The sequence below is a fragment of the Gobio gobio genome (genome assembly GCF_949357685.1).
Source record: "Gobio gobio genome assembly, chromosome: 10".
Classification (NCBI taxonomy): domain Eukaryota; kingdom Metazoa; phylum Chordata; class Actinopteri; order Cypriniformes; family Gobionidae; genus Gobio; species Gobio gobio.
The window spans coordinates 8,264,350-8,290,357 of record NC_137116.1 but is presented as its reverse complement, the minus strand read 5'-3'; the positions used below and the strand labels follow the sequence as shown (position 1 = coordinate 8,290,357).

The window sequence follows — 26,008 nt, the reverse complement described above, 5'->3', positions numbered from 1 at the left end:
TAACGTTCCCCTCTAGTGGGTGTAGTTCTCAGTGTAATATAACATGTCGCGCTCTGTCTCAATTGCCTGTATCCACTTTTGTGTCCTTAAACGCTCGTTTTTTGGGGTCAGCAGCTTATAAAAAATGTCTGGGTTTTAAAGCTTGTTTGCTGTACACCTCGTCACATCAGCTTTTAGACATTGTTCTGTTTTTTGTTACAAGTCAGAAATGGCAAGGCGGCCGCTTCACGCAATACAAAGTCAATGGAGACGGTTTGATGCTAACGGTCTAATCAGATTCAATGATCTATGCTAAGCTATGCTAAAAGTGCTACCGCCAGACCCGGAGATCGGCTGAATGGATTCGAAAACGGTAAAACTCAACTGTTTAACTCTAGGGGAGTTGGAAAATGAGCCTATTTTCAAAAAAAAGTGGACTGTTCCTTTAAGACTTAAGGACCTGTATTCAGTAATCAAGTATCAATCTAACAGCAGATGGCAGCAGAGATGCATTTGTGCAGCTGATGGAGGTGAACTATTTATTTTAAACTGACATCACTGGAGCCTCAAAGAATGATCAAAGAAAGAAATCGTTTCTGATGCATCTGATGTTCTCCATAAATGAATGTGCTGCTTGTTTTGACGTAATAAAGAACGGAAGGATTGATTCTGGAAAGGCAAATTCTTGTACGTTTACTCTTGACTTCAGGAACAAAACCCTGTAGCCAAAACGGATCCGTTTACCTTACGGCTTTAATTCCAGATCTTCAGGAAACTATCCCAGGAGCCTGTAGCCACAGCCATCCCATCATCAGTGACGCCCAAGCAGCTGACGCGGTTATCGTGACCTGCCAAAACTCCTGCAAACACACAACATGCACACGTCACTTTATACTGAACCTCTTCCTGTGACGCATCCTGGCACGCGTCTAAAGTTCTTCTCCAACATCTTGACATTCATTTGAAATAAAATGCTGCAAGGATGTTTGGATAATAAAACAATATCATGCACAAATACACTACCGGTTAAACATCTGGAATAATTATGATTTTTATGTTTGTTGAAGAAGTCTCTAATGCACAACAAGGCTGCATTTATTTGATCAAAAATAAACACAGTAATTATTCCAGTGTTAATCAGCTGTTTTCTATGTGAATATATAGTAAAGTGTAATTTATTCCTGTGATCAAAGCTGAATTTTCAGCATTATTACTCCAGTCTTCAGTGTCACATGACCCTTCAGAAATCATTCTAATATGATGATTTGCTGCTCAAGAACAACCTTTTTAAGGCCGTCCTTTGTGTAAGGGCGAATTAAGACTTTTAAAAGACCTTTTTTAGACCCGCAGAAACCCTAATTGGCTTCATCATCATCATCACAAGTAATTCTGAAGTTTTAGATGATACAAGTTATCAGTTCATCATCATCATCATCATCACTGCAGAACATCTTTCACACTGACCAGCGCGGTCGGCTTTGAGAGCATCCCACACGTTGCAGTTGAAATCGTCGTAGCCGGCGAGCAGCAGGCGTCCGCTTTTGGAAAAGGCCACAGAGGTGATCCCACAGATGATGTTGTCGTGAGAATAAACCATCAGCTCCTGATCGGCACGCAGGTCAAACAGCCTGCAGGTGGCGTCATCTGAGCCCGTGGCGAATGCATTTCCATTGGGGAAAAACTGAGAGGAGACAACGAGGTTATGAACGTCACGTGAATTATGCGTGTGTAAATTATGCGTGTGTATTTCAGCGAGTGCACGCGGGTGCCGCTTACACAAATAGCGTTGATGTCGGACTCGTGGCCGGTGAAGGTTTGTCTGCACATGCCTTCTCTGACGTCCCACAGCTTGGCAGAGGCGTCGCACGCGCCTGACACAAACAGACGGGTGTCTGGGGCCAGAGACAGTGACATCACATCACCGGTGTGACCTGCGAACGTGGTCGTCTGCTGCCCAGTCTCGATGTCCCACAGAGCACTGAAAGAAACAACAAACAAAACACAACGCAGGTTACACACAGTTATTGTTATTAGCATTGTGATAATAATTAAGTAGATTTAAATGATTTTTTTGTTTTTATATATAAGCTTGTTTCTGCCTTGGAATACATTTTTTTGTTGTTAAGTAATTGCAACTGTGTTTTTTTGAGCAATTGCGAGTTTAGATACAATTCTTAGTGTACATCTCACAATTACGATAAAGTCACGTTTGCGAGGAAAATGGGAATAAACTCAGAACGGTTAATTCGGAATTCCGAGAAAAAGTCAGAATGGCGAATTATAAACTCGGAATTCCGAGAAAAACACTCAGGATGGGGTTATAAACTCGGAATTCCGAGAAACAAAGTCAGAATGGCGAATTATAAACTCGGAATTCCGAGAAAAACACTCAGGATGGGGTTATAAACTCGGAATTCCAAAAAACAAAATCAGAATGGCGAGTTATAAACTCGGAATTCCGGAAAACAGTCAGAATGGCAAGTTATAAACTCGGAATTCCGAAAAACAAACTCAGAATGGCAAGTTATAAACTCGGAATTCCGAAAAATAGTCCGAATGGAGAGTTATAAACTTGGAATTCCGAAAAACAGTCAGAATGGCAAATTATAAACTCTGAATTCTGAGAAACAAATTCTCAACACTCGCAGAGCTGCGAAAAGCTTCTTTTTGAAAAATAACTCAATAATAGTAAAAACAGCTGAGCTTTATTAGCTTTATTATGATCTCTCACAATTGGTAAAAAGTTTTACCATTTAGTGGTACAAACATAACCTGTATAAAAATTATCGTATTCAAATATTTATTTCCATTCATGATTATTTGTCTTGTAATGTGGTCTGTTAAAGATCGGATCCTGCGCTCAGGAAAACAACTCTTGTGAAATGAGTTCATTTAGAAACAAAGCAGACAAATTGACCAGTACATCAGTTTCAACCTGTAGTCTCTATATATGCACTGGCCGAACATATATTCAAGCATGCTATCAGTGACAATGCCATAGATGAACTATAATACTGTATGAGTGTTTTGTCCCAAAGCAGTGCCCAAACTCACCAGGTGGTGTCGCCTGAGCTGGTGACAATCTGGTTATCGTCCAGGAAACGGCAGCAGGACAGATAGCCTGTGTAAAGACAGCAGTTTAACAGCAGGAAGGAGAGCAGAACACGACACACAAACAAAAACACCAAGGCTTCAGTGGAGACACGATGTTGTGAAAGCGGTTACCTGTGTGTCCAGCCAACTCACGGCTGACACGCACGTTCCCCTCGCGGGTCTTTAGGTTGTAGATGGAGCAAATGTTATCCAAGCCTCCACAGGCCACGTAGTTTCCAGACGGCGCATATGCACAAGTCATCACCCACGAGGAGCGCAGAGGAATAGCGTGCACCTACACGAACACAACAAAAGCGGTTTAGTTTTCATGACACATTTGCTGCGTTGGATCTGTATTAACTAGTTGACAGATGAAAAGATTAATGAGAATATAAAAACAGGTTTGCCAGCTTTACTTGTGTCATTGCACAATCACCACAAGAAAGGAATTTCGACAGTGGTACCGACACAATTGCATATTTGTGTCTAAGGTTTCCATTTACACCATATTTCTCAAAGCAGTGAGCATTGTAGCTATTGAGCGCATGAATTGACCAAAATCTGTACACTGTTCGTTATAGCCAGAGTACAGGGGGTGGACAATGAAACTAAAACACCTGGTTTTAGACCACAATCATTTCTTAGTATGTTGTAGGACCTCCTTTTGAGGTCAATACAGCATCAATTCATCTTGGGAATGACGGATACAAGTCCTTCACCATGGCCAGAGGAATTTTGAGCAGTTCCTCTTCCAGAACAGCTGCCAGTTCATGAGATGCCAATGGAGGAAACATTTTCTGACTTGCTTCTCCAAAACACCCCAATAGTCGCTTTTCCACTGTCGGGCCAATGTGTGCCAGGGCCACTAGTCATGCAGACGCTTCTACAAACATTTGTGAAAGAATGTGTCGCTCTCAGGAGCTCAGTGAATTCAAGCGTGGTACTGTGATAGGTTGCCACCTGAGCAGTAAGTCCATTTGTGAAATTTCCTCTCTACTAAATATTCCACGCTCAATTGTTAGTGGTATTATAACAAAGTGGAAGCAATTGGGGACAACAGCAACTCAGCCACAAAGTGGTAGGCCACGTAAAATCACAGAGCCGGGTCAGCGAATGCTGAGGTGCACAGTGCGCAGAAATCACCAACTTTCTGCAGTCAAAAGCTACAGACCTCCAAACTTCATGTGGCCTTCAGATTAGCTCAAGAACAGTGTGTAGAGAGCTTCATGGATTGGGTTTCCATGGCTGAGCAGCTGCAAAGCGTGGGATGCAGTGGGGTAAAGCACGCCGCCAATGGACTCTAGAGCAGTGGAGACGTGTTTTCTGGAGTGACCAATCACGCTTCTCTGTCTGGCAATCCAATGAACGAGTCTGGGTTTGGCGGTTGCCAGGAGAACGGTACTTGCCTGACTACACTGTGCAAGTGTTAAGTTTGGTGGAGGGGGGATTATGGTGTGGGGGTTTTCAGGGGGTGGGCTTGGCCCCTTAGTTCCAGTGAAAGGAACTCTTAATGCTTCAGCATACCTAGACATTTTGGACAATTTCATGCTCCCAACTTTGTGGGAATAGTTTGGGGATGGCCCCTTCCTGTTCCAACATGACTGCACACCAGTGCACAAAGAAAAAAACATTTCAGAGTCCTGACCTCAACCCGATAGAACACCTTTGGGATGAATTAGAGCGGAGACTGAGAGCCAGGCCTTCTCATCCAACATCAGTGCCTGACCTCACAAATGCACTTCTAGAAGAATGGTTGAAAATTCCCATAAACACACTCCTAAACCTTGTGGAAAGCCTTCCCAGAAGAGGCCAACTCCACATTAAACCCTACGGATTAAGAATGGGGTGTCATTAAAGTTCATGTGCACGTGAAGGCAGGCGTCCCACAACTTGGCAATATAGTGTAGATGTGAAAACTTCAACAGTATATTATCAAGTGTTTCAGTTTCATTGTCCAACCCCTGTATAAACACAAAGTAAATAAGCGATTCCCTGTGCAGTCTTGACATCGTAAAGCGGATCTCATGAAATCAATTGAGCGAATCCAGGATAAGAAGTTATTTAACATGTCGAGTCACTAAATGAAACCATCAGTTCACACATGGCATTTGCCTTTCACTTTTACCTTGTTTGTAGTATAGCTGTCCCAGATAATAAGTTTTCCATCCTGGGAAGCACTGACAAGAAGCCTGAAAACACAGAGAGAGGGTGGAAATAAAGAAACAATGAGCACAATGATCATTTCAACTCAGTCTGAACGCATCTATGTGATAAGAAAACAGTCTGATGATTATAAAATGTATATAAAACATGCCACATGCAGATGTACGACAAGCTCGGCATACAAAGGAAGTCCTGTTCTATTTGAACTATTTTGAGATTGGAGTAGTAAAATAACACTTCAAAGGAAAACAGAATTCACATGATACTATTCAATAATAATCACATCAGAAGAAAAGCACTCGCACTTCTAAAATTATCTCGATTTCAAGACTCTAGAGAATGATGCAGCAGAACACTCGCTTGTAGACATATGAGCATTATATTTAAAAACAAAGTTCGGGGGTGTTATTGTGAATATAGCCACGTCTTAAGGCTGTTTTTAGGCATGATATGCAGGTACGCAATACCATAGAAATGCCATGCATTATGTGGGCGTTATATGATCTCAGACCACAGCTAAACCGCATGTGAAGACTAAACTCTTCCGTTGTGGATCTCACTCACGTGAGAGAATTAAGAACAAACATGCATAGTGAACGCAAAGTGCTCCGGTTTCAATGCACCTGAAGATTTATGTAATTAGAAATGTTCTTGGTAGTTACAGCTTCACACAGTGTTAAATGACACGCAGTGACACAGATGAGGAGATGAGCTGCTGCTTCTATTTCTATGAAGAACACAAGCACTGAAATACACACAAATCCTCTAAGGATTTCCTAAATGCCAAACGAAGACACTAGTGTTTAATCAGATTGCCTTAAAATAACGTGTAAAATTAATCATATCCAATTCGACTATTATTTTATATTGCATGTTTGTTTCTTTTGTAAATTAAGGTATGCCCGAAAAATTATCACAATAATGGTTTCATCAGTCGATATCGATAATTATCACAATAAATGTCAAATCTTTATTTCTTTCAAGTTTAAAGGCAGATTTTTGAGTGAAAGTGTAGAAACCAGATGGTTAACTGTGGCTTTATGACAAACACTTGCCAAACAGGTGAGCATTGTGACTTAATACTACATGTGTTGTCTCTTAGAAATGCTCATGTGACAGTAGCTTGAGTTGGGATGCAGATGTACATTTTTGTTTATCAACAAAAACAGTAACATCTGTAAAAAAAAAATGTTATATGGTCTTCCATAGTATTTGGATCATGTTAACCACAGGTAAAAACATGCATTATTGCACTAGCATGGTAAAAAGTAACTGTATTGTCTCTATGGTATGTTATGACAAACGGTAGCCTAAAGACATATTTAGTATAAAACAAAATGCACAAAAACTGATATAGCTTAACAATTTTTTTTTTTTACATACTAGGGCTGTCAAAATTTGATTTGTATACTTAAATATTACTAATATTTGCATTATATTTGAATTTAAAATGCATTATCTCAATTAAGGCGAGACACGGCAGGTGAAAAGATCGTTTTTTCATGCAGTGGTCAATTTTGAGATTTTGGGCCAGTTTGCTCCCTTAACATGTAAGCTTTCATGTCAAAATAAAAAAAATGTCAACATTACACATTAAGGTGGTTATTTCATTATATTTTGTCACCGTGCGCCTTTAGATTTCTGTGACTGGCGTTTGTTAAGGTAGTTCTCTTAAGGTAGTTCTCTAATAGCTATTGCTATTAATAATTTATTCATTTATCAATTTCCACGTGTTTTAAATATTATACACTACTGATATTAATTAACTGAATATATATATTTTTTGTAGGTTGGGGGTTTTATAGAAATGTATGCAGTTGTACAGTATAAAACTTTAAAGGCCGTTTTCTCAAAATGAGTTTTTCCTCACACTCAGAGTCAGAAATATCCACTTCAGTAGCACCTACAAGCACCAACTTTTGCAGTCTTATACTGAACTATATTCTGAAGGCTTTTACAGAGGGATTTGTTGATATATCATTCCTATCCTGAGTTATAGGTCCTTTAACTCCAAAAAACATGGCGAAAATTGATTTTTTAAGGCTATTGTCAGTATTCTCTAATTTACTAAAGCACAAAATAAGATATCCAGAATCCCCTCTGTAAAAGCCCTCTCATCTAACATGTCAACAAATAGAACCAAGAATTTTAAACATGGTCCTTTCCAATTTCCAGATTTTGTTTTTGGAAAAGTATGTATATGAGCGTATATTTAAGTATATAAGGCCTCATTTGCATATTAAAACATTAATTTACACAAAACGTGTAATACATTTTTTTCTTATGTTTATGCCAGTAATAAACTGGAGAAGTTTCACAGTAATATCTTGTAATTAAAAAAAATTCCCTATTCACCTGTAGTGTCTCGCCTTAAGGGGAAAAAGCTTTTGGCTCGTCTCCTGAGGCCACAAGAGGGTGCAATGAGCAAGATTAATTCAATTTATTATTTATTAAGTTTATTCATGTTAAATAATATGACTGTCTGTACAAAAATAATTGCATAACGTTTAAACTAACATTTATAAATCAAATATAATTTCGTAAATTGCATAAACAATTATGAATAAAACAGCCTTGTGTCTTTATGCGCAGTGTAATCCAAAGAGCCGACGCACTGATCACACAGACTTTTACTTTTGTTTAAAATCAAGATGCAGTGGAATTAAAAAAACATGTTTTTTTAAAAGATGAGCTTTTAACTTAACTAAATGTGACTCTCTGTTGCATTACATAAAAAAAATACTATAATTATATCCCATTACTCCTTTAATACATACAAAAAATACATTAATAATGTAATACAATTAAAATGCTCTAAAATGCAATCCTTAAAGTCTTAGTCTTATAAACGTTCAAGCGGCGCGCGGTTAAAATGAGCAGCTCAGTTTCGTTACGCTTTTGGCACGTTTGCCATGTAATGTTTCTCATATGCAACAGAAATAGCATCAGTTATTGCCACCAGTGCGGCCGTTTGCAAAGAGCATAAACATTATATCGAACACTTATCAAACTTTTGTTATAATTTTATTGAGAAAAAATATATATTGTGATAATTATCATTATAGTTTTAATCGCCCAGAGGTTGGTGTGATTGGATTAGGGATGCATGATTTTGGATTTTTGCTGATATTCAATATTTTTCCAACTCATTTTTCAACTCTAGCACTCCTTGCACACATGAGTTATCGCAGGTGCATAATCAACGTTATCTTAGCAAGACATATCGGCATCATTTTTCATGTCGGGCCGTTGCTGATTATTACATTCTAAGCCTTTATTGGCCGGTTCCAATAATATCATGCATCCCTAGTTTAAGATGAAGTATTTGTGATGAATTGTAAAAACCCCATGTTGTGGGCACTGCCGTTGATACAGCCTATTGTTTTACGCTACTCTTGGAAGCGTCCGCTTTTCAAACCCAAAAGTGTGCCTATTAGATTCTGTTTAAAGAACATGATGGCCATTTCTAAAGCCATTAAAGGTTTTTGCACACTGACATTATTTTCATGAGAATTAAGCACACTCACCTCCAATATTCATTACTGTAAAAAAGTGCAAAAAACAACTCTTTCTACTGAAGTGAAACAAAATAAATACAAATGCTTTACAGCATTCAAATTCAGCTTTTATATTTAAATGATGGTAGTATTTTTCCTACACATACACAAGCTTCCATGTTTACTATGTTTAATTTACTATGTTTTATGTTTCCATGTTTAATATATATATATATATATATATATATATATATATATATATATATATATATATATATATATATATATATATATATATATATATATATATATATATATATATATATATATATATATATATATATATATATATATATATATATATATATATATATATATATATATATATATTCTTTAAGCAAAATAACTTTTTCCTTCTGATTTTGCAGTAAATGTGATCCAGACATGTGACCTAGCAGATTCAAAAACAAAGTGTTTATCCTATTTTTGGGATTTTCAGCATTGTCAACGTGCAAGTGTGTTTTAGGACACGTGAAAATTAGGGATGGGCGATATGGACTTAAAAATTTATCCCGATATTTTCTAGTATTTATTGCGATAACGATATCAATGACGATAAATGTAGTTTCATTCCCCATGTTTTTGGATACAAGTGAGAGCTACATGCATTCTTGAGAGACTCAGAAAAACAAACAATGATCTAAAGTAAAACGTACATGTCATCAAATAGGCTCCTATAATACATAAAAAAAAAAAAATAATAATAATAATAATAATATATATATATATATATATATATATATATATATATATATATATATATATATATATATATATATATATATATATATATATATATATATATATATATATATATATATATATATATATATATATATATATATATATATATATATATATATATATATATATATATATATATATATATATATATATATATATATATATATATAATAATTTTTTTTATGTGAAATTCCTCACCAGCCTTTTCAGAAATGGAAAAGTTGCAGATATAATTGTCTTCTGTAAAAGTGCAGGTAATGTTTAAATAGTGCAACTGTGCTAAAAAACATCACACAATACAAACAATAATAATTTTGAAATCAATGACAAGTTTAAAATGTAAACCGATTCTGTATTTATTCATACATGGTGCAAACAGTGGTAAAAATAGCAGAGATAGCAAAAGTAATTATCCCAAAAATGTCTTCAGATTACAAAAAAGTTTACAATAATTATTTAATGATAGAACTTCAGTAATTTGAGTTAAGATAATAATACCACGAATTCTTCTACTAATAAAAATAAACTGCACTAAGGAATAATGAGCTTCTGGGTTCATGAATATTAATCACGTTGTCAGCGCTCATTCTAACTGATTTGCTGAAATCATAACACACAGGTGCACACCAGCCAATGAGATTCCCGTCTGTGCATTCGTTTCTTCCTGTTCATGAAAGGCTGAATAATTCCAAATAAACGCCATTATTTTACAGGAAAATACAACAAAGGATATTGTTTAATGTAGCACGTTAATTCTGTGTTGTGTAAGACTCTCTCGCTCTCTCTTTGAGTGTGTGTGAAACTCTCAGCGCTCTCAGTCGCGCGCCTCACACTAGTGTTTACTGCGCGTCAAATACACTGCGCATTCATTGAGATGAACTGAAATAGACTATGCTTTACCGATCGATTGAGACAGAGCGAATCTCTTAAGCGCTCAGTCCAAGTGCTCAGCGAGTGAAAATACATCTGTATGGTTCAGATTGCCCTCAGGTAGCCCCTCGTTTAGCTATGAACTCTTCCGCCATAGTTGTTTTCGCTCTGCACGTGAGATGCGGATTCAGTGCCGCCGCTCCCATTGCGCGGCGCTTAGGGCACGGAGTGCTGCGGGGGCACCACAAGAAAATCTCTCTACAACCCCCGTTCAGCTATACAAATTGACAGATGCAACCACTGCGGCCATCATAAAGTAATAACGGCCAGCAGCGGCACTATGCGGATTGGTCGCGCTATCAACTAGGCTTTATCGTTATTATCGCGGGAAGACAAATTCTTATCGTGGGGAGAATTTTTACCGGTATATCGCAAACGATAAGATATCGCCCATCCCTAGTGAAAATCATCTTTGCAGTGTCGATCAGCCTGCTGGAAATCACAAAACATGACTCCTGTGGCCTTTTAACCTCAACACGCATGAACCACCAGGGCTCAGTGGCATCACCTTGAGTCAGTGCCCCAGTGCATGGCGTAGATCTTCGCCAAGTGTCCCCTCAGTGTCCGTCTAGTGCGCATCTGGATCCGCCCCACAGGCTCAATATTGGCTGTGATCTGCCAGAAACACACAAGAACAAAATCATGTTCAAAAGACAGCCGAATGAAGCTCCATCTGAATACAACATGTTTTGAGATGTCTATTCGTGATGTTGAAAGAGTCCTACCTGAGAGAGGGTGGCATCCGCACATGCTTTCCGTGCATCCTTGAGAAGAAAAACACAGATAAAGCCACATTCACAGACACAAAACTACAGAAAGATGAAGTAAAGATGCAAAGAAGTGTCATAACCAGGCACCATCCAGAAAGCGTAAAGCCCAAAGTAAACTTTGGTTTTCCATCCTATATACAGCATCCAATAAGCCTATACAGTGTCACATGACTGAAACTGTCCCGACTGGTAAAATGTCTTTTTGCTTATGGCAGTTGAACTCAACTCATCAGGCCTGGTTATGACACTGCATGTCAGTGTTTAAATAAAAAACAAACAAACGTGTGTAATGTGCGTTGCTAAAGATAATGTTACTTTGTACACTCTTCATATTACAATCCTGCAAAGACGACTGAAAATGTACTCGCAAATGCTGTCCTGCAGCAAAACATGAGGGCGATTGTGTTTTAGACCAGACATGGAGTGCGACCCGAATGCAGCAGTGAGTGGTGGGATATTTAGCTAATAAAATGATTGAACTTGATTATGTCTAAACAGTCATCTCGGTCGGTATCATCTCAGTGAGCTTTAATTACATTTCATGCATGCACAGTAAGATGATTTTAGCTAGGGGTGTGCACAATTATTCTTTGAAAAATAAAAATACTACTCGAATGTTACTGCATGTTGCTCTGCTGGCCGTAAATACAGTGAATCCCTGATAAAACCCAAACACGCAAACTAAAACTCGCAGTCACAACTAAACGCACTGGGTGGCGCTGTGGAGCGTTAACAAGTTGATTGAATACGATCACAGAATGACGTCGAGATGTTTGGAATTACTTCGATCAAAATGATCTTGCAAAATAGAATTACTTTTGATCAAATGAATCAATGAAACCGTTATAATAACTCCACTACAATGAGGAATCGCATGAAATTCAAACAGCAGTCGAATGAGGAGAAACAGCTGTCATCACTGCCTTCACGACCGCTTATCTGATAGCAAAATGATCGAGAAATATGCTTGCTTTAAGTTTCGTTGACAGTTTAAGAACAGAAAACACAAAAGCGCTGTAAAGCCCAGGATACACCAAGCTGACGGTCGACCGATGGGTAACGTCGGGACGTTTTTGAGTGTCCACAGACTTAATGTATTTGGTGTGTTGGCTCTAGTCGGACACCGTCTGGGTTTTTCTTTCAGCCGATTCACGTCGCCTGTAGTCCTTTTGGTGTGTTCAGGTGCTGTTTTTTCCCCTGACGCGAGGCGACAACACAGACGGCTTTCATCAGCGCTAGTCCTTTGGCGTTGGCTTGATGTGCCCCTAACTTAAAGGACAGAACATGCAGTGCCTGAAAAGAGGCTAACTTCCGTCAACATAACCAACCTGACAACCTGCTTGCACAGAGAGCGTGCTGGGACTATTTTCAGACGCTGCGTAATATCATTGCGCCGCTGCACCCATGGTACGGCAGCAAAGTTCCTTGAATATTACGCAGGAATGAGAAAATAGTCCCAAGTCATATCGGTCTAGAAAATTGCAACTTTATATTTTGCGTCGGCCTTGGTACATGATGTAGCTATGCACATCACAACATGTAAATAGGACAATGTTGGCGTTATTTTGTCACTTATTGAGCAGTAGGCTAGCTGGAGCCATTTACCTCCAGTCTTGCTAAGTGCTAAGCTAGGCTAGTGGTGGGTGCGTCAGACAGAGTTAAGGCACACACGGAGATGAGAATGGTATGTATGGACTTATCTAACTCTGGGGGATACGGTGAATAAGCTAAAGTCCCAAAAAGTCGGCGTCTTCCTTTAAGAAACTTCACTAAGCACACCGTTATCTTTGTGTTACTGCGACATCTGTGTCGGCGGAGTGCATTTTCTCTTCAGCCACGGCCTTATTGACTGAGGAGCCGACTTTTACCCGAACATGCAGATGTTATTGTTGAACAATTATGAAATAATATAAACGCAAAAATCATATGCCAACTCAAGTGTATATGCATGTTCTGCACAATAGCTGGTGCAGTTTTTTTTTTCATCCGCTCTGCTTGAGCTTAACTGCTTTTGTTCTGTATATTTTTTGTTTACACATACTGTATAATGTTTTCAACTAAAAGATAACCTCAAGATATAAAATGTAAGCTTGTGTATATTGCTTGTTCAGAAATGGTGACAAGATGATTAAAAAAACTACACATTTCATATTAAACGTCATTTAAATAAACAAATATTCAAATAAAAAAAAATGTATAGAGCCAAATTATTCAAAATGCAATATTTCTGAAAAATGCCCATCTCTAATTTCCGCAGTGTTCACTAGGGGTGTGTAAAGTAACCGTTGCATCACGATGCGGATGTGGCCGATTCTGCATCGCTGCAGTAATAGAACATAATCGATTATAGCCTACTGACGTATCCCTGACGCCATTCGTCGCATGCGTGCACCTGTGTGTGTGTGTGTGAGAGTGTGAGCGAGGCTGCATGCATGTGCGTACGTACGTACGAGTGTGTGAGCGTTATTGTAACTTAAGTACACTCCTAAACAGTTTCATGTGCTTTTAGTTTTTAAGTAGTGTTTGATAGTTCTAAATGCTCCTGTCGTCTGTGTGTTCAGACTTAGGTTGTGTTTGATGTTTGTTACATTCAGGAAGTGTACTTTCTTGGAGCAGATAAAATAAAAAGGGGAGTTCATATATCTCACTGTGTATACATTGACAAAAATGTAGCCATGTGCAGCAAGTTGGGATGCATCGTATATCGAATTGAATCATGAGACCAGTGACGCTTCACACCCTTAGTGTTCACTTCTGGAACACGCAAGTATGGTCGTTTTCAGATGTATCCGGATGAATGTAGACGTAGCCTCAGTCCTGTTCCGGTTGTCATATTGTGATGTGTGTAAGGTGTATTGAGTGTTGAGCATGTGTGTGTGTGTGCAGCGACTGACTCTGATCTGGTTTTTCAGCTGTTCAGCCTCCTGACGCAACTGGTCGAGTTCGCTCATTTTCTTCTGCTAGACGATGGGCTTCACTCCGTCCGCTTACTGCCGCTCGCACTGATCTGAAAAACACACAAACACCAGAGCATATTACTACACAATTGATTTACATGCGTGTGCATCGTGTGACAGCGTTTAAACGAGACATATTTAAAGACGATGATGTTGATGAACTGCCGTTATTAATCTCAGTTGATGTTAATCTCAATATAAAAGGTCTGTATTTTAGGGAACAGTTCTGCATGATCTAAACGTGTTCTACTGCTGTCCGTCCAGCTGTTTGGGAACACAACACACCCGATGGGAACGCCCCACATCAAACCTGTCTGACCAAGTCTCATTTATAACCAAGCCTCATTATACAGCGCTTCTGACTAGTCGTTCAACCCACAACATGCACAAACACAGCTGACATCAGCGCTATAGTTAGAGCCCCGTTACCACTGGACACGGCGAGAAAAGACATTTCCAACACTAATGAAGGGATGCGAGCACGTCTCTTTCTCCGCCTGTGTCCTTGCCAACCCGTGAAGCCGTCGCTTAGCAACAGTGTTGTTCAGCGAGCCTGTGCTAAAGATCACCATTACTGCATGTCTCCAACACAACCACACAGCTAATCGCATTACTGTACAGCGAATATGATACGCTGACGTTCAATTAGAGCCTGGTTTGATCAACTGATGGACTTTATTTTACGGAGAGGTGATCTAACCTCGTTTCATCGCACTGTGAAGAAAACTGGCCAACCAATGAGATCCGTGCTTTGGGTCACATGCTGTTCCATACTATAGTCTCTTGCATTCAACGTTGTTTGACACAACTTCTTTCTTCTCCGCGACAAGCGGGCGTCAGAAAGTTGCACTGCTGTATTTCTGCTTTTCAGCCTGAACAGACAAATTGCATGCAAAAATCAGACTGAACATTGGTGGTGGTGTGAACAAGCTTAATGACCGACTGCGCTCTGGCAGAAACCCAGATGTGTTAAACCGCTTTCTCTTAAATGGCGTTCACGTCAACAAACGTGTTTCAAACGCTGATTTCCATAAAAACCCTGAAATAAGATGTTTTCTTGGGGTCAATGTGAATATAACGACAGTAAGTGTAAGTAGCTTCATTATCTCTTCTTGTCTCGTGGGTACGAGTGTAAAGCCCGGGACACACCAAGCCGACTTGTTTTTTTCCGGTTTGTTCCGCATCCGCACCAGTCACTCTAGTCGGACACCGTCTGGGTTTTTTGGACCGATTCAACATGTTGAATCAGCGACGGGCCGTTGGTGAGAGAGAGAACTCTGATTGGCTGTTCAGCTTAGCGAACGAGGCAGTGCATGAGAATAATAGCAAAACAGCGAGCAAAGAAGTCAAAACGGTACAGATAGAAGGCTGTTCTAATTTTACATCATCTTACCGAGTGTTCCTGGGCGACTATTTTTATTTTAACATGAGCGGAGTGGACTAAAGAACGTGATCAGCAGGATTGATATTCAAAAAGTAAGTGCACGCTGATTTGTTTACAGTTTGTGTATCTGCAGCCTGGAGCGTTGGTTTCCCTTTTGAATGACGAATAGACAGAAATAGACAGTTGTCTCATTTACACGCAGGCACCGAACACGCATGCTAACACACATTTGGCTGTCGAGAGGTGACAACACCGTCGGCTTTCGTCGCTGCTAGTTCTTTGAAGTTGGGTTGGTGTGTCCCGGCCTTAAAGACAGAGAATTTTTTACTAGCGTCTCATTTAAACATCAAACAATGTTAGAGTTGATAAGGTCATTTCCTTGAATCAGTTCAATCTGTCCATTTTCAAATGATTCATTTTCATCAGTCAGATGTTGCATTTTCTTTTTAAATATTAAAATATATGTAGGTAAATATTACTGTTTATTCTATTTCTCTAATATATATATATATATATATATATATATATATATATATATATATATATATATATATATATATATATATATATATATATATATATATATATATATATATATATATATATATATATATATATATATATATATATATATATATATATATATATATATATATATTATATATATATATATATATATATATATATATATATATATTATATATATATATATAAGGAACATAATTAACATTGCTATATATTCTGAAACGTAAAATAAATATCTATAGCAACAAAAAAAAACGCAACGTTTGAACAAACCAAATATATAACATCTATTTATAAATGCACCAGTGTGCTGGCATTTATGTGTTTTATATACAAAATATACAATAACAAGAACAAAGAAACAGTACAAACAAAGGGTCAAATAAATACAATAAATATACAATAAAAGAGACACTCAAATGAAATAAACAGTGCTTCAATTTCTCTCAAAAGAAATCTAATAAAGTAATCAAATGTAAAATAACACTGCATAGTTTTCAATTGATAGATGAATGCTTATTAAAGCTAAACTTATTCATTCAAGAGCTGTGAGTATTTTCTCTTCGCCTTTTGTTGTTTGCGTCACATTAATGGCACAATCATTAGGTTTATTAAACTGCTACCACTTTAAGACCGAATGTAGATCAGTTTACTCTCCAAGCCGGTCATTTTGACATATTTTGTGTGTATTTGATGGTTTAGCACACGCACACGAAACCTGAAGTATAATTAGCTTGTCTAGTTGCGGGTCTGTGTCAGAGCACGCACACAGAAAGCCGCCTTAAAGTTAGAAACAGCATCTCTTGCGTGGATTATTGTGCTTTTAATAGCTCTTTTTATTATTATCAAACATGTCCCGCAATTTAGCAACAGCAGAGATGGCACAGATTGTGCGGATTCTGGCGTTCAGTTTGGGTTTAGGGAGAAATGACAGCGCACGCTGTGAAGGGAAGGAAGTTGCGCTCGACGGAGCGCGGCTGGTTTTTAATAGTTTTACCTCAAACATCTTCCTTTTTTAATCCTTGGAAGTCAAAATCGAAAATAAAATGAGATTATCATCACAGGCCTTAAGTGCAAGTAGACTATTGAATGTTTAGTTCTCTCGGGCACTCATTAAGCAGGGCTTTTGTGTTCTGCGCGCTGTAGATTTGCAAGATAACATCTACATCGCAATAATAATTAGTATGTGTATTTTCTTAATTTCTCTAGTACCGACAGTTGAAGCTTATCAATACTGCTGTCTTTCTGTCGTTTAAGTGCAGGTTTCAGTACCGATCCCTAATCTTGCCACATGAAAATCTGTGCAGAACACGCCTTGTTTTACAGTTTTCTCGCATTAAACACATTGAACCTAATTTGCAAGACACAAATAGCTATAATGCCTAGCCCTACACCATTCAAACTACTAAAAAGCCATAACACAAATATACAGCACCCGTAAAATATATACCCGTACCTGGAAGTCTTAGTTCCGTACTTTCTGTACTTCACCGAAAGAAATCAATCCAAAGGTAAAAGCGTGTTGAATTATGTGGGTCAAGAGTTGGTTCTGTGGTCAGAGAGACCAGAGGAAAGTGCGAGTGGACAGAGACACAGACCACAGTCCCGTTCTCAATGTCACTCCTGTAATCCAGGGACACAGTTGATTCAGCGCGTCCGCACAAATCCGGTTAACACCAAATCTGCTGATGAACTCTCCTGCTGACCCAAATCCACTGCAGACACTTTCACTCACATCTCACATCAAGATGAACAAGAACACAAACCTCTGAGCAACATTCGTGACCAGTGCGCGTCTTTGAGGGCACTCTCCTACAGAAGGACTACAGTAGCAACTTCTGGCCTTATTCAGCACAACTAGTCACTACACAATCTATCGGAGCGCAAAAGCCATCAGAGGTCCCATGCTGGCAACAAAAGCAGCACATGATTCAGCTCGCGCTTCCTGTCTGACCCTCGAATGACCATTCCCTCAGGTGTGCCAGTCTTATTTCTAGAGGAAAGTAAAGTCTTACCTGGATTCTGTATTCCCAGACACAGCTCCAGTGTCTCCAACAGCCAAAGACCTTCTGAATGGATCTACATTGGATGAACACCTCACCTGAGCGCTAGCGCCTGATTGGCCGGCACCTCGTTTAAGCCTCACATAATCCAGCTGATAAAGTGTCACGTTAATATTGCTAATACAGGGTCAGCGGCCGCATCAACCTGGTTACAGCTTTACCTTCACCCTCAACAGCACCGACACAAATGCACCTTTCGAGTAAGACCAGTCTATGTGCAGTGTAAAATTCACAAAAACAGTCCACATACACAATGAATACATGACATAACCAGTGGACATCAGCACACCGGGCGTTGCATTTAAAGGAATACTGGAGACAAAAAAGCTGAGCTGATATCTATCATAGGACAGATTTGGATATTAGGCTCAAATGTTAAAGAATTTGCATTTTACATGTACATTATATCAGAGATTTATTCATAAGTATATTTATGAGCTTGTGTAATTTAAAAATATGACCATATGACAACAGGCTCCAAAGCGTCTTTACCATCACACACATAATGCCAAAAATGGTCATAAACTGTCCGTACAAACATCAATGAATTTCAACGTTACTGGTCAGTTCAGTTTATTTCAATAATCCATCACTGCCTGTATCGATAAGAATATTTTATTTGGGTGCTGGTTTATGTATGTCACTAAAGATGAAATGTATAACAATAATAATAAATATATGCATTATGCACATGTACCCTACTGTTCAAGTTTTAGACCAGTAAGATTTTTTTAATGTTTTTGAACAAAGTCTCTTCTGCTTGCCAAGGCTGTATTTATTTGAGCAAAAATACAGTAAAATTGTGAAATATTATTCTAATTTAAAACCACTGTTTTCTATGTGAATATATAATAAAGTGTAATTTATTCCTGTGATCAAAGCTGAATTTTCAGCATCATTACTCCAGTCTTCAGTGTCACATGATCCTTCAGAAATCATTCTAATAGGATGATTTGATGCTCAAGACACGTTTATGATCATTATCAGTGTTTAAAACTGGTGTTTTTTTCAGGATTATTTGAGGAATAGAAAGTTCATGTAACATTATAAATGTCATTACTGTCACTTTTGATCAATTTAAAGGGCAAAACTAGATTTTCTTTAAAATATACTTTTAATTATATGCTGCTAAGGCTTTCCGAAGTCGTTTTTGTAAGAATTTTACTTCCGCATCTAAAAATGGCAATAAATAAATTGTTAAACTGTATAAGTTTCATGATTTAAATTAATTAGACATGATTAATAAGACAAATTAATTACCCAGAAAAAATTTGGGAAAAAATACAGCAGATCTCACAGGGCCCTACTTAAACTAGGACTGGGCGGTATATCGAGTTTGTACAATATATCGATATATTTTTTAGAAACAATATGGAATGAGGCAATACCGTTTATATCGATATACAGTAGATTGATCTGAAAAATAGTCCGCGGAGTAAGCAGCGTGAGCTGATGCAGGGAAAGTGCATGATACAATTTGTCCTAAACATGACACGTGCTTTATATTAAGGGCTTCAAAATAAATAACCGGTAAGATATAGTTAACACGTATGGTTTAAATCAGCTTGCTCTGTCAGATGCTCTGAGGCTTCTCGTGCTGACAGACAGATAAATCCTTGCGGTGTTTAATGCATTTGAAATGCGGTGCTTTCCTCAGTGCATAACTTGAATTTCACAGGTATATTCTCCATCTGTAAATGATAGAAAGTCATGCAAATATGTCCATTTTGCTGTCAGGAGAGGACGAGCCTTCTGCATGTGAATCTCCGCTTAAATTCAGGCTTCCGTGATCGCCACACGCATTCACGCCAAACAGACAGAGCGCAATATAATAGGAACGCAATAATTCTGACTAAAGAATACATATTTCTAAAATATTTGTTGTTGGACAATAAATTTGCCATATGTGGAATTTTAAACCTACAAAGTAAGTATTTTTATGAAAGTGACCATTATAGTGGGGTAATCAAATATAGGCTAATATAGGCTTTTAGTTTAGTGAATTTAAAAACAAAATTATTAATTTTGTTTTTAGATTGTAAACCCCCTTTTTAGATTGTAAACCCCCTTTTTGCACATAATATATTGCATAGCTTACATTACATTCACTGTATTTGTTTATAGCCTTCAATATCAATATTGTTTTTAGGACATCATTGGGCAGGATGTGAAATAAAATTATTATTAAAATAAATACAGATTTTTTTTATCCAAATAGTAAAAAGTAGAAAATACCGGGATATATACGGTGTATCGCCATTCAACCAAAAAATACAGAGATATGATTTTTTGGCCATATCGCCCGGCCCTAACTTAGACATATTTGCACTAATGCATCCTAGCTTGTCTTGTAATGTTTTAGCATGTACCATGCATGCACAAACAAACGAACTACGGAAATATAAAGGATGTAACTGCGACTCAAAGCACATGCTCCAAGAGAAAAGAAAAGCAAATATTTGCTCAGCCAGAGACTTTATTTACATGTGCAATTGCAAACATGCTTCGTCTGATGTTATTTTTACCAGACATTGTGTCAATTTCTCATTTCTCTCAGGAAAGTTGAGTCAAATGTATTTTTCACAACATGTTTCAAAGCAGCTTTAGAGAAATTCAAATGTTCATAACACGCACACACACACACACACACACACACACACACACACACACACACACACACACACACACACACACACACACACACACACACACACACACACACACACACACACACACACACACACACACACACACACACACACACACACACACACACACACACACACACACACACACACACACACACACACACACACACACACGTGATGCCTTATCCACATTCAGCAGTTCAGGCAAAGAAAAAAATGTCTCCTTTAAACGTGACAAAGCAAAGTCATCCTGGAAATGATGTTACAGTGTCCACAAAGATGAGCAGCTAAATCGGTGCAGTACAGGAGGTGAGCAGGGCACTGCTCTGTTTCTGCTGGGGTTTAATAATTTAAGACCCCCTCCCTCAGGGCCCGCTGCCCCCACAGGCACCAGCACGAGCTGCAGGCCCTTAACTCCTTCCTGTCTGAACACAACGCAGTGCGAAGGCCTCGCCGCAGCAGATACAATCAGTATGCCATGATCTCTGACACAGTTTCCTGCAGAAGCAAAGCGAGCGCTTCTGACAGATCTCGTCACATGTCAACCTGAGTGCGGTATATGTGTGGGCATCTCGAGCGTTCAGCTCTGATCAGCAGAAGGCATGCGTTCAAGTTTGTGATGTGAATGACGGTGGGATCTAGGGAAGGAAGTCGAATGCAGTGTGGTCACTCCTGACTCTTAAGTCACTGTAAACTTCCAATCTGAACATGAACTACAACATTGAGTTTCTTAGAGGTGTCACAAATTCATTTGTTTTGCAAATGAAAATGACTGCATGCCAATGTAACAAAAAAAGTACTAGACTCAATCAAAGCTCAAGAACATTTGTATAACACAATCGGAATAAAACTCTCAAAATGCATGTGTCTGGTTTTCACGCCTTCAGTCAACAGAGCAAGTTGTGAGCGAAGTATTTCAGACATTGAAAATGCCTTTTTGTTTATTTATGTTTATGAGGTGAAAGCGGTTCACAAGAGCCTGTCAACATTTGAATTATCAGAAGCTGGGGCAAAAATTAATAAAATTGCAGGTGAAATTCGAGGTGTAACGGCAAAAATGCCACTGAATGAGTTCTTGTTTTTAATATTTATAACAAAGTTAATCAATTTCACGTGGGCAAGACTGCCATGCCAAATATCAGCACAATTACAAATGTGATATAGATTATTTACACAACAGTCCGATAAACAACAAGTTAATATTAAGAATGAGAGAAAAATGAGAGTGGTCACTATTCCAACGGAACTAGACTCACATATAAAGTTATAAATATGGGTATTTTTCTTACAAAAACGCATGGCTTGGCTTCAGAAGGCCTTTATTAACTCCCTGGAGCTACATGGATTACTTTTATGATGGATGTGCTTTTTTGGAGCTTTAAAAACTCCATTTACTGCCATTATAACGCTTGGAAGAGACAGGACATTTTTTAATATAACTCTGAATGTGTTCGGCTGACAGAAGAAAGTCATATACACCTAGGACGGTTTGAGGGGGAGTAAATTATGGGATAATTCACGTTTTTGGGTAAACTAACTCTTGAAGTGACAATTTAATGACAACATTGTCTGTTTGTGCACTATATCGGCAACAAAAATATTCCCGAACAAAGCAGTGTGACGCTTCTCTGAGCAACACAAAGCGGAGTTTTACTACTGAATAAATCAGTGTTTCTGAACAAACTGGATGAGTCAGTAATTCAATGAATCGAATCAAATCAAAAGAGCCGCTTTGAACGAAACAATTGGTAAGCCCCGTCTCTCTCTCGATAATTAATTCAAAATAAATGCTATAATTCATTCATTCAAAGAAATGTAATCTTACACACTACTTTATCTCTGTGTCTGACTCAAAACGAGCAGAATGCTGGATCTAACGAGAAAATAAAAGGTCAATTGTACCCATCCGGTCAAATATTGTGCTGCAAACATCAATAATACCTTTAAGTTGTCAATGTTTTGTCAGTTGTCAAGAGGTCTGACCGCTAACTTTTTAGGTACTAAATCGTCGTCAGAGGCTGACATGCTGCTCTTACTCACAGGTGTTGTTGTTGTGCGTGCTAGGCAACGTGAATGCGCATACGTCATTGCGTCTCTATATCGCTGATATCACAAAATGAAATAGACAAACAAGTTTCTAACTGTCTTACAATGACAGCTGTCAGTGTGAAAACCTTGTCCCAAGATGCTTTTGGACACGGAAGGACCACCTCTCGTCGAGGAGCGTTCAAGTAGGACTTATATATGCCATGGAGGGGTATATAAAAGATTTGCAAATAAATATGGTAGGTAACAAGATTAATTTGGAAGCGAGGGTTTACAGATCACAATGCAAGCGAGAAAAGCCTCATGTTACGCTCGACACGATCGCAGATCATCAACATGCGGATACTGTACCGCAGGGTACGATTAAATTCATGAACATTTAACCAGTTTAATATGGAGAGGCACTGAACTGAAGACCTTCGTTTATGTGTTTTTGACCTACACTGTACATGACGTGAGAACTAGGGGTGTAATGGTACACGTATTCGTATTGAACCGTTTCGGTACAGGGCTTTCGGTTCGGTGCACGCCTGTACCGAACGGTTATGAATGTAATCTTTAACAGTTAACAGTCTGTTAGTCTGTTTAAAGTGCGGAACACACTTCAATCCGAGTTCCCACACGAACATATTGAGTTTTCAGTCACGAAATTCAAACGATAAATGGTTTTACGATAAATATTTACCTCAGAAGTCATTCAGTGTCCACAGCTGTTAGCTCACTATAGAAATCAACTCTTTCACTGAATACATGCACTATATTAGCCTATATGTTCATTATATTAGCCTATATATTCACTATATTAGCCTATATATTCATTATATTAGCCTATATATTCATTATATACTACTTAGCCTGTTAGTGATGTCTTGTTTATTTAATGTATGTTTAAATAAACCCGTCATGAAAATTACAGCCACTAAATTATTATATTTCAACAACGAATAATAATAATTAGATTTAGAAGTTAATGCAAAAACTGCCTTATGTGAAGCTTATGAGTGTTGATTATTATATCTAAAAATAAATAACAACTAAATTTAGGCTAATAGTTTGGGCTCTGTTGTTAATCTTTAATAGCAATATGTAAGTAAGGGCTTCCTATATAGTTTACAGCATTATCTTTAAGAAACTTTTAGTTATAACTGAATTAATTTAAGGACAGACACAATTTTTTTTCATTAAACCACTGTTGAATAAAAATTTATAAAAAGCAATTTTGTAAAACTGCTGTACCGAATCCGTACCGAACCGTAACTTCAAAACCAAGGTACGTACCGAACCATCAGTTTTGTGTACCGTTACACCCCTAGTGAGAACAGTTAGTTATTTCGGTTTGTATGTTAGCAGGGACTCACTAACGTTAATCGTAACTTAATGAGAGTATGACAACCAGCAAATCCTCTCAGGATACCTGGAATCAGTGTTACAGTACCCCAGATACATCTTTTTACCATCAAACCGATGAGAGCTTTGGATTTTCCAATGTTTCTCTATGGCGCTGAAACCTAAACATGTCCGAGTTCCGGTCCCCACGCAACTGATGCTCAACTGCCATTGGCTCATCTGAGTTGGAGGGGAGGGGCTTACCGTTAGGTCAATTGAATCACTGACTTGACTTGAGGAAGGCTGTGACGTGTTTTAGTTTTATACTTCATAATTGTATAATACCTTAATTTCATAACATCATGCAATTGTAATTGCAGTGTAAATGCATTGATGCCACCTCGGAGCTGTCTGAGTAAATACATAAAAGTACATAATTTATATTAATGCCAATTCAGACGAATTTTGCTGATCCCATTTAATTTGATTGGTAACAGCCAGATGTGTCTTATTCTAATCAATTGTATCGTTTTAGCTTAAATATATATATTTATTTGCATATGAGAATTTCACATAAAAGGTTGATGCACACATTTAATACGGTAAGAAAAAAAATTGCCCTTATAAAAGGTGAAAGATGGCCCTGGAAATCAATTTAAGGGAGCAAGTTTCGCCCTGCAATGGGAAAGTTAATGTCTTTCATTGATCAGGAGGTGCTCCTGGATTTTTTCACTGTGCTCCCAATTCCCCCACCCCAAGTGCTCCTAACAAAAAAGAAAGCCCAGAGCTCTGCGAGGGAAACTCAAATGCGTGGCGTCTCAATCAGAAGGGAGGATTCAGCCCGGCCTGTGCTGCACACTTCAGATGACTGCCATTGTAGTGAAGAGAGCAGTGTGCACAGCGGGGAGAGCGCGTCGACTGTAGCGCGCGGCGTGACGCAACGCGACAAAAATAGATATGTGCTCCAATTATCAACAGAGCTGCCTACTCTCCAAGCGTTTATAATGCGAGCGAGGCGCTTGCAGTGCAGACTGGGTGTTCAACTTCCACTGCCGGAAAAATCAGATTCATTCACAAAGCATTGCTTTTTTCCAAGGTCTCGGGATGGGCATTTTAGATCCTGGATGATAAAGGTAATGACACAGAGATGGACTAGGGGTGCAGAGGTATATCATTTAAATGCATATTGGAAAAAATAAATGCATTGTGCTGTACAAAGAGAGCACCAACCGAGATGAATACAGTGCAACAGAAGGAATAATTCATTCCTTACACAGTGAGGTGCACAGGTGCAACAGCCAAAGAGTGGCGGTGGCTATAAATACATCCAAAAGTACACAGCGATAGACCACTCGCAGCGAATTCACTTCAAAAGATCGGGCTCTGTTTTCACATTGAATGACCATGATAATGACAAACATGCACAAGCATCACTGATTCCTGAACCACTGCATCCATCTAGTATGAGAAAGCGTTCTTGGCAGTAAAGATTAATGTTAGCATCCTGAAGTGGACATATTTATCAGTTATATCATATGAACACATAACTGAAGTATGACTTGCATGACTACATTACAGAAGAACTGACCAGCAGACACTGGTTTGATGAGTGATGTGATATTAATATGAATTTGCGCATGACTGCATTACTATTTACAGGTCATTTCATTGGCTGGTCACCTCGTATTTTTGACAGATTTCACGGAACGCATGCGAACTGAACCGAAGCACTAATTCTGACTGAAATATACATTTCGCTCAAATATTTACTGTTGCACATTAAAATATAGCTTTAAAATTTTACATGTAACATTTACTAAACA

General features: G+C 38.4%; 1 protein-coding gene across 12 annotated transcripts in view; it reads right to left on the bottom strand.

The window, feature by feature from the left end:
- The window catches only part of gnb1a (guanine nucleotide binding protein (G protein), beta polypeptide 1a), a 60,211-nt gene that overhangs the window by 7,442 nt on the left and 26,761 nt on the right, over window positions 1-26,008 (bottom strand). The window contains exons 1-12 of one of the 12 annotated variants that reach the window (XM_079826469.1): window positions 18,118-18,212; window positions 17,559-17,800; window positions 14,894-15,065; window positions 14,131-14,243; window positions 11,192-11,230; window positions 10,975-11,081; window positions 5,198-5,261; window positions 3,205-3,367; window positions 3,034-3,100; window positions 1,756-1,957; window positions 1,444-1,660; window positions 724-839 (exon numbers count right to left, since the gene is read on the bottom strand). In XM_079826469.1, the coding sequence (XP_079682595.1) occupies window positions 733-839; window positions 1,444-1,660; window positions 1,756-1,957; window positions 3,034-3,100; window positions 3,205-3,367; window positions 5,198-5,261; window positions 10,975-11,081; window positions 11,192-11,230; window positions 14,131-14,187 (1,023 nt within the window). In that variant the 5' untranslated portion in view covers window positions 14,188-14,243; window positions 14,894-15,065; window positions 17,559-17,800; window positions 18,118-18,212 and the 3' untranslated portion in view covers window positions 724-732. Of the gene's footprint in view, window positions 1-723; window positions 840-1,443; window positions 1,661-1,755; window positions 1,958-3,033; window positions 3,101-3,204; window positions 3,368-5,197; window positions 5,262-10,974; window positions 11,082-11,191; window positions 11,231-14,130; window positions 14,244-14,893; window positions 15,066-17,558; window positions 17,840-18,117; window positions 18,441-26,008 lie in introns of those variants that run through there. The other 11 variants (XM_079826470.1, XM_079826461.1, XM_079826460.1 and 8 more) reach the window with 11 other exon arrangements.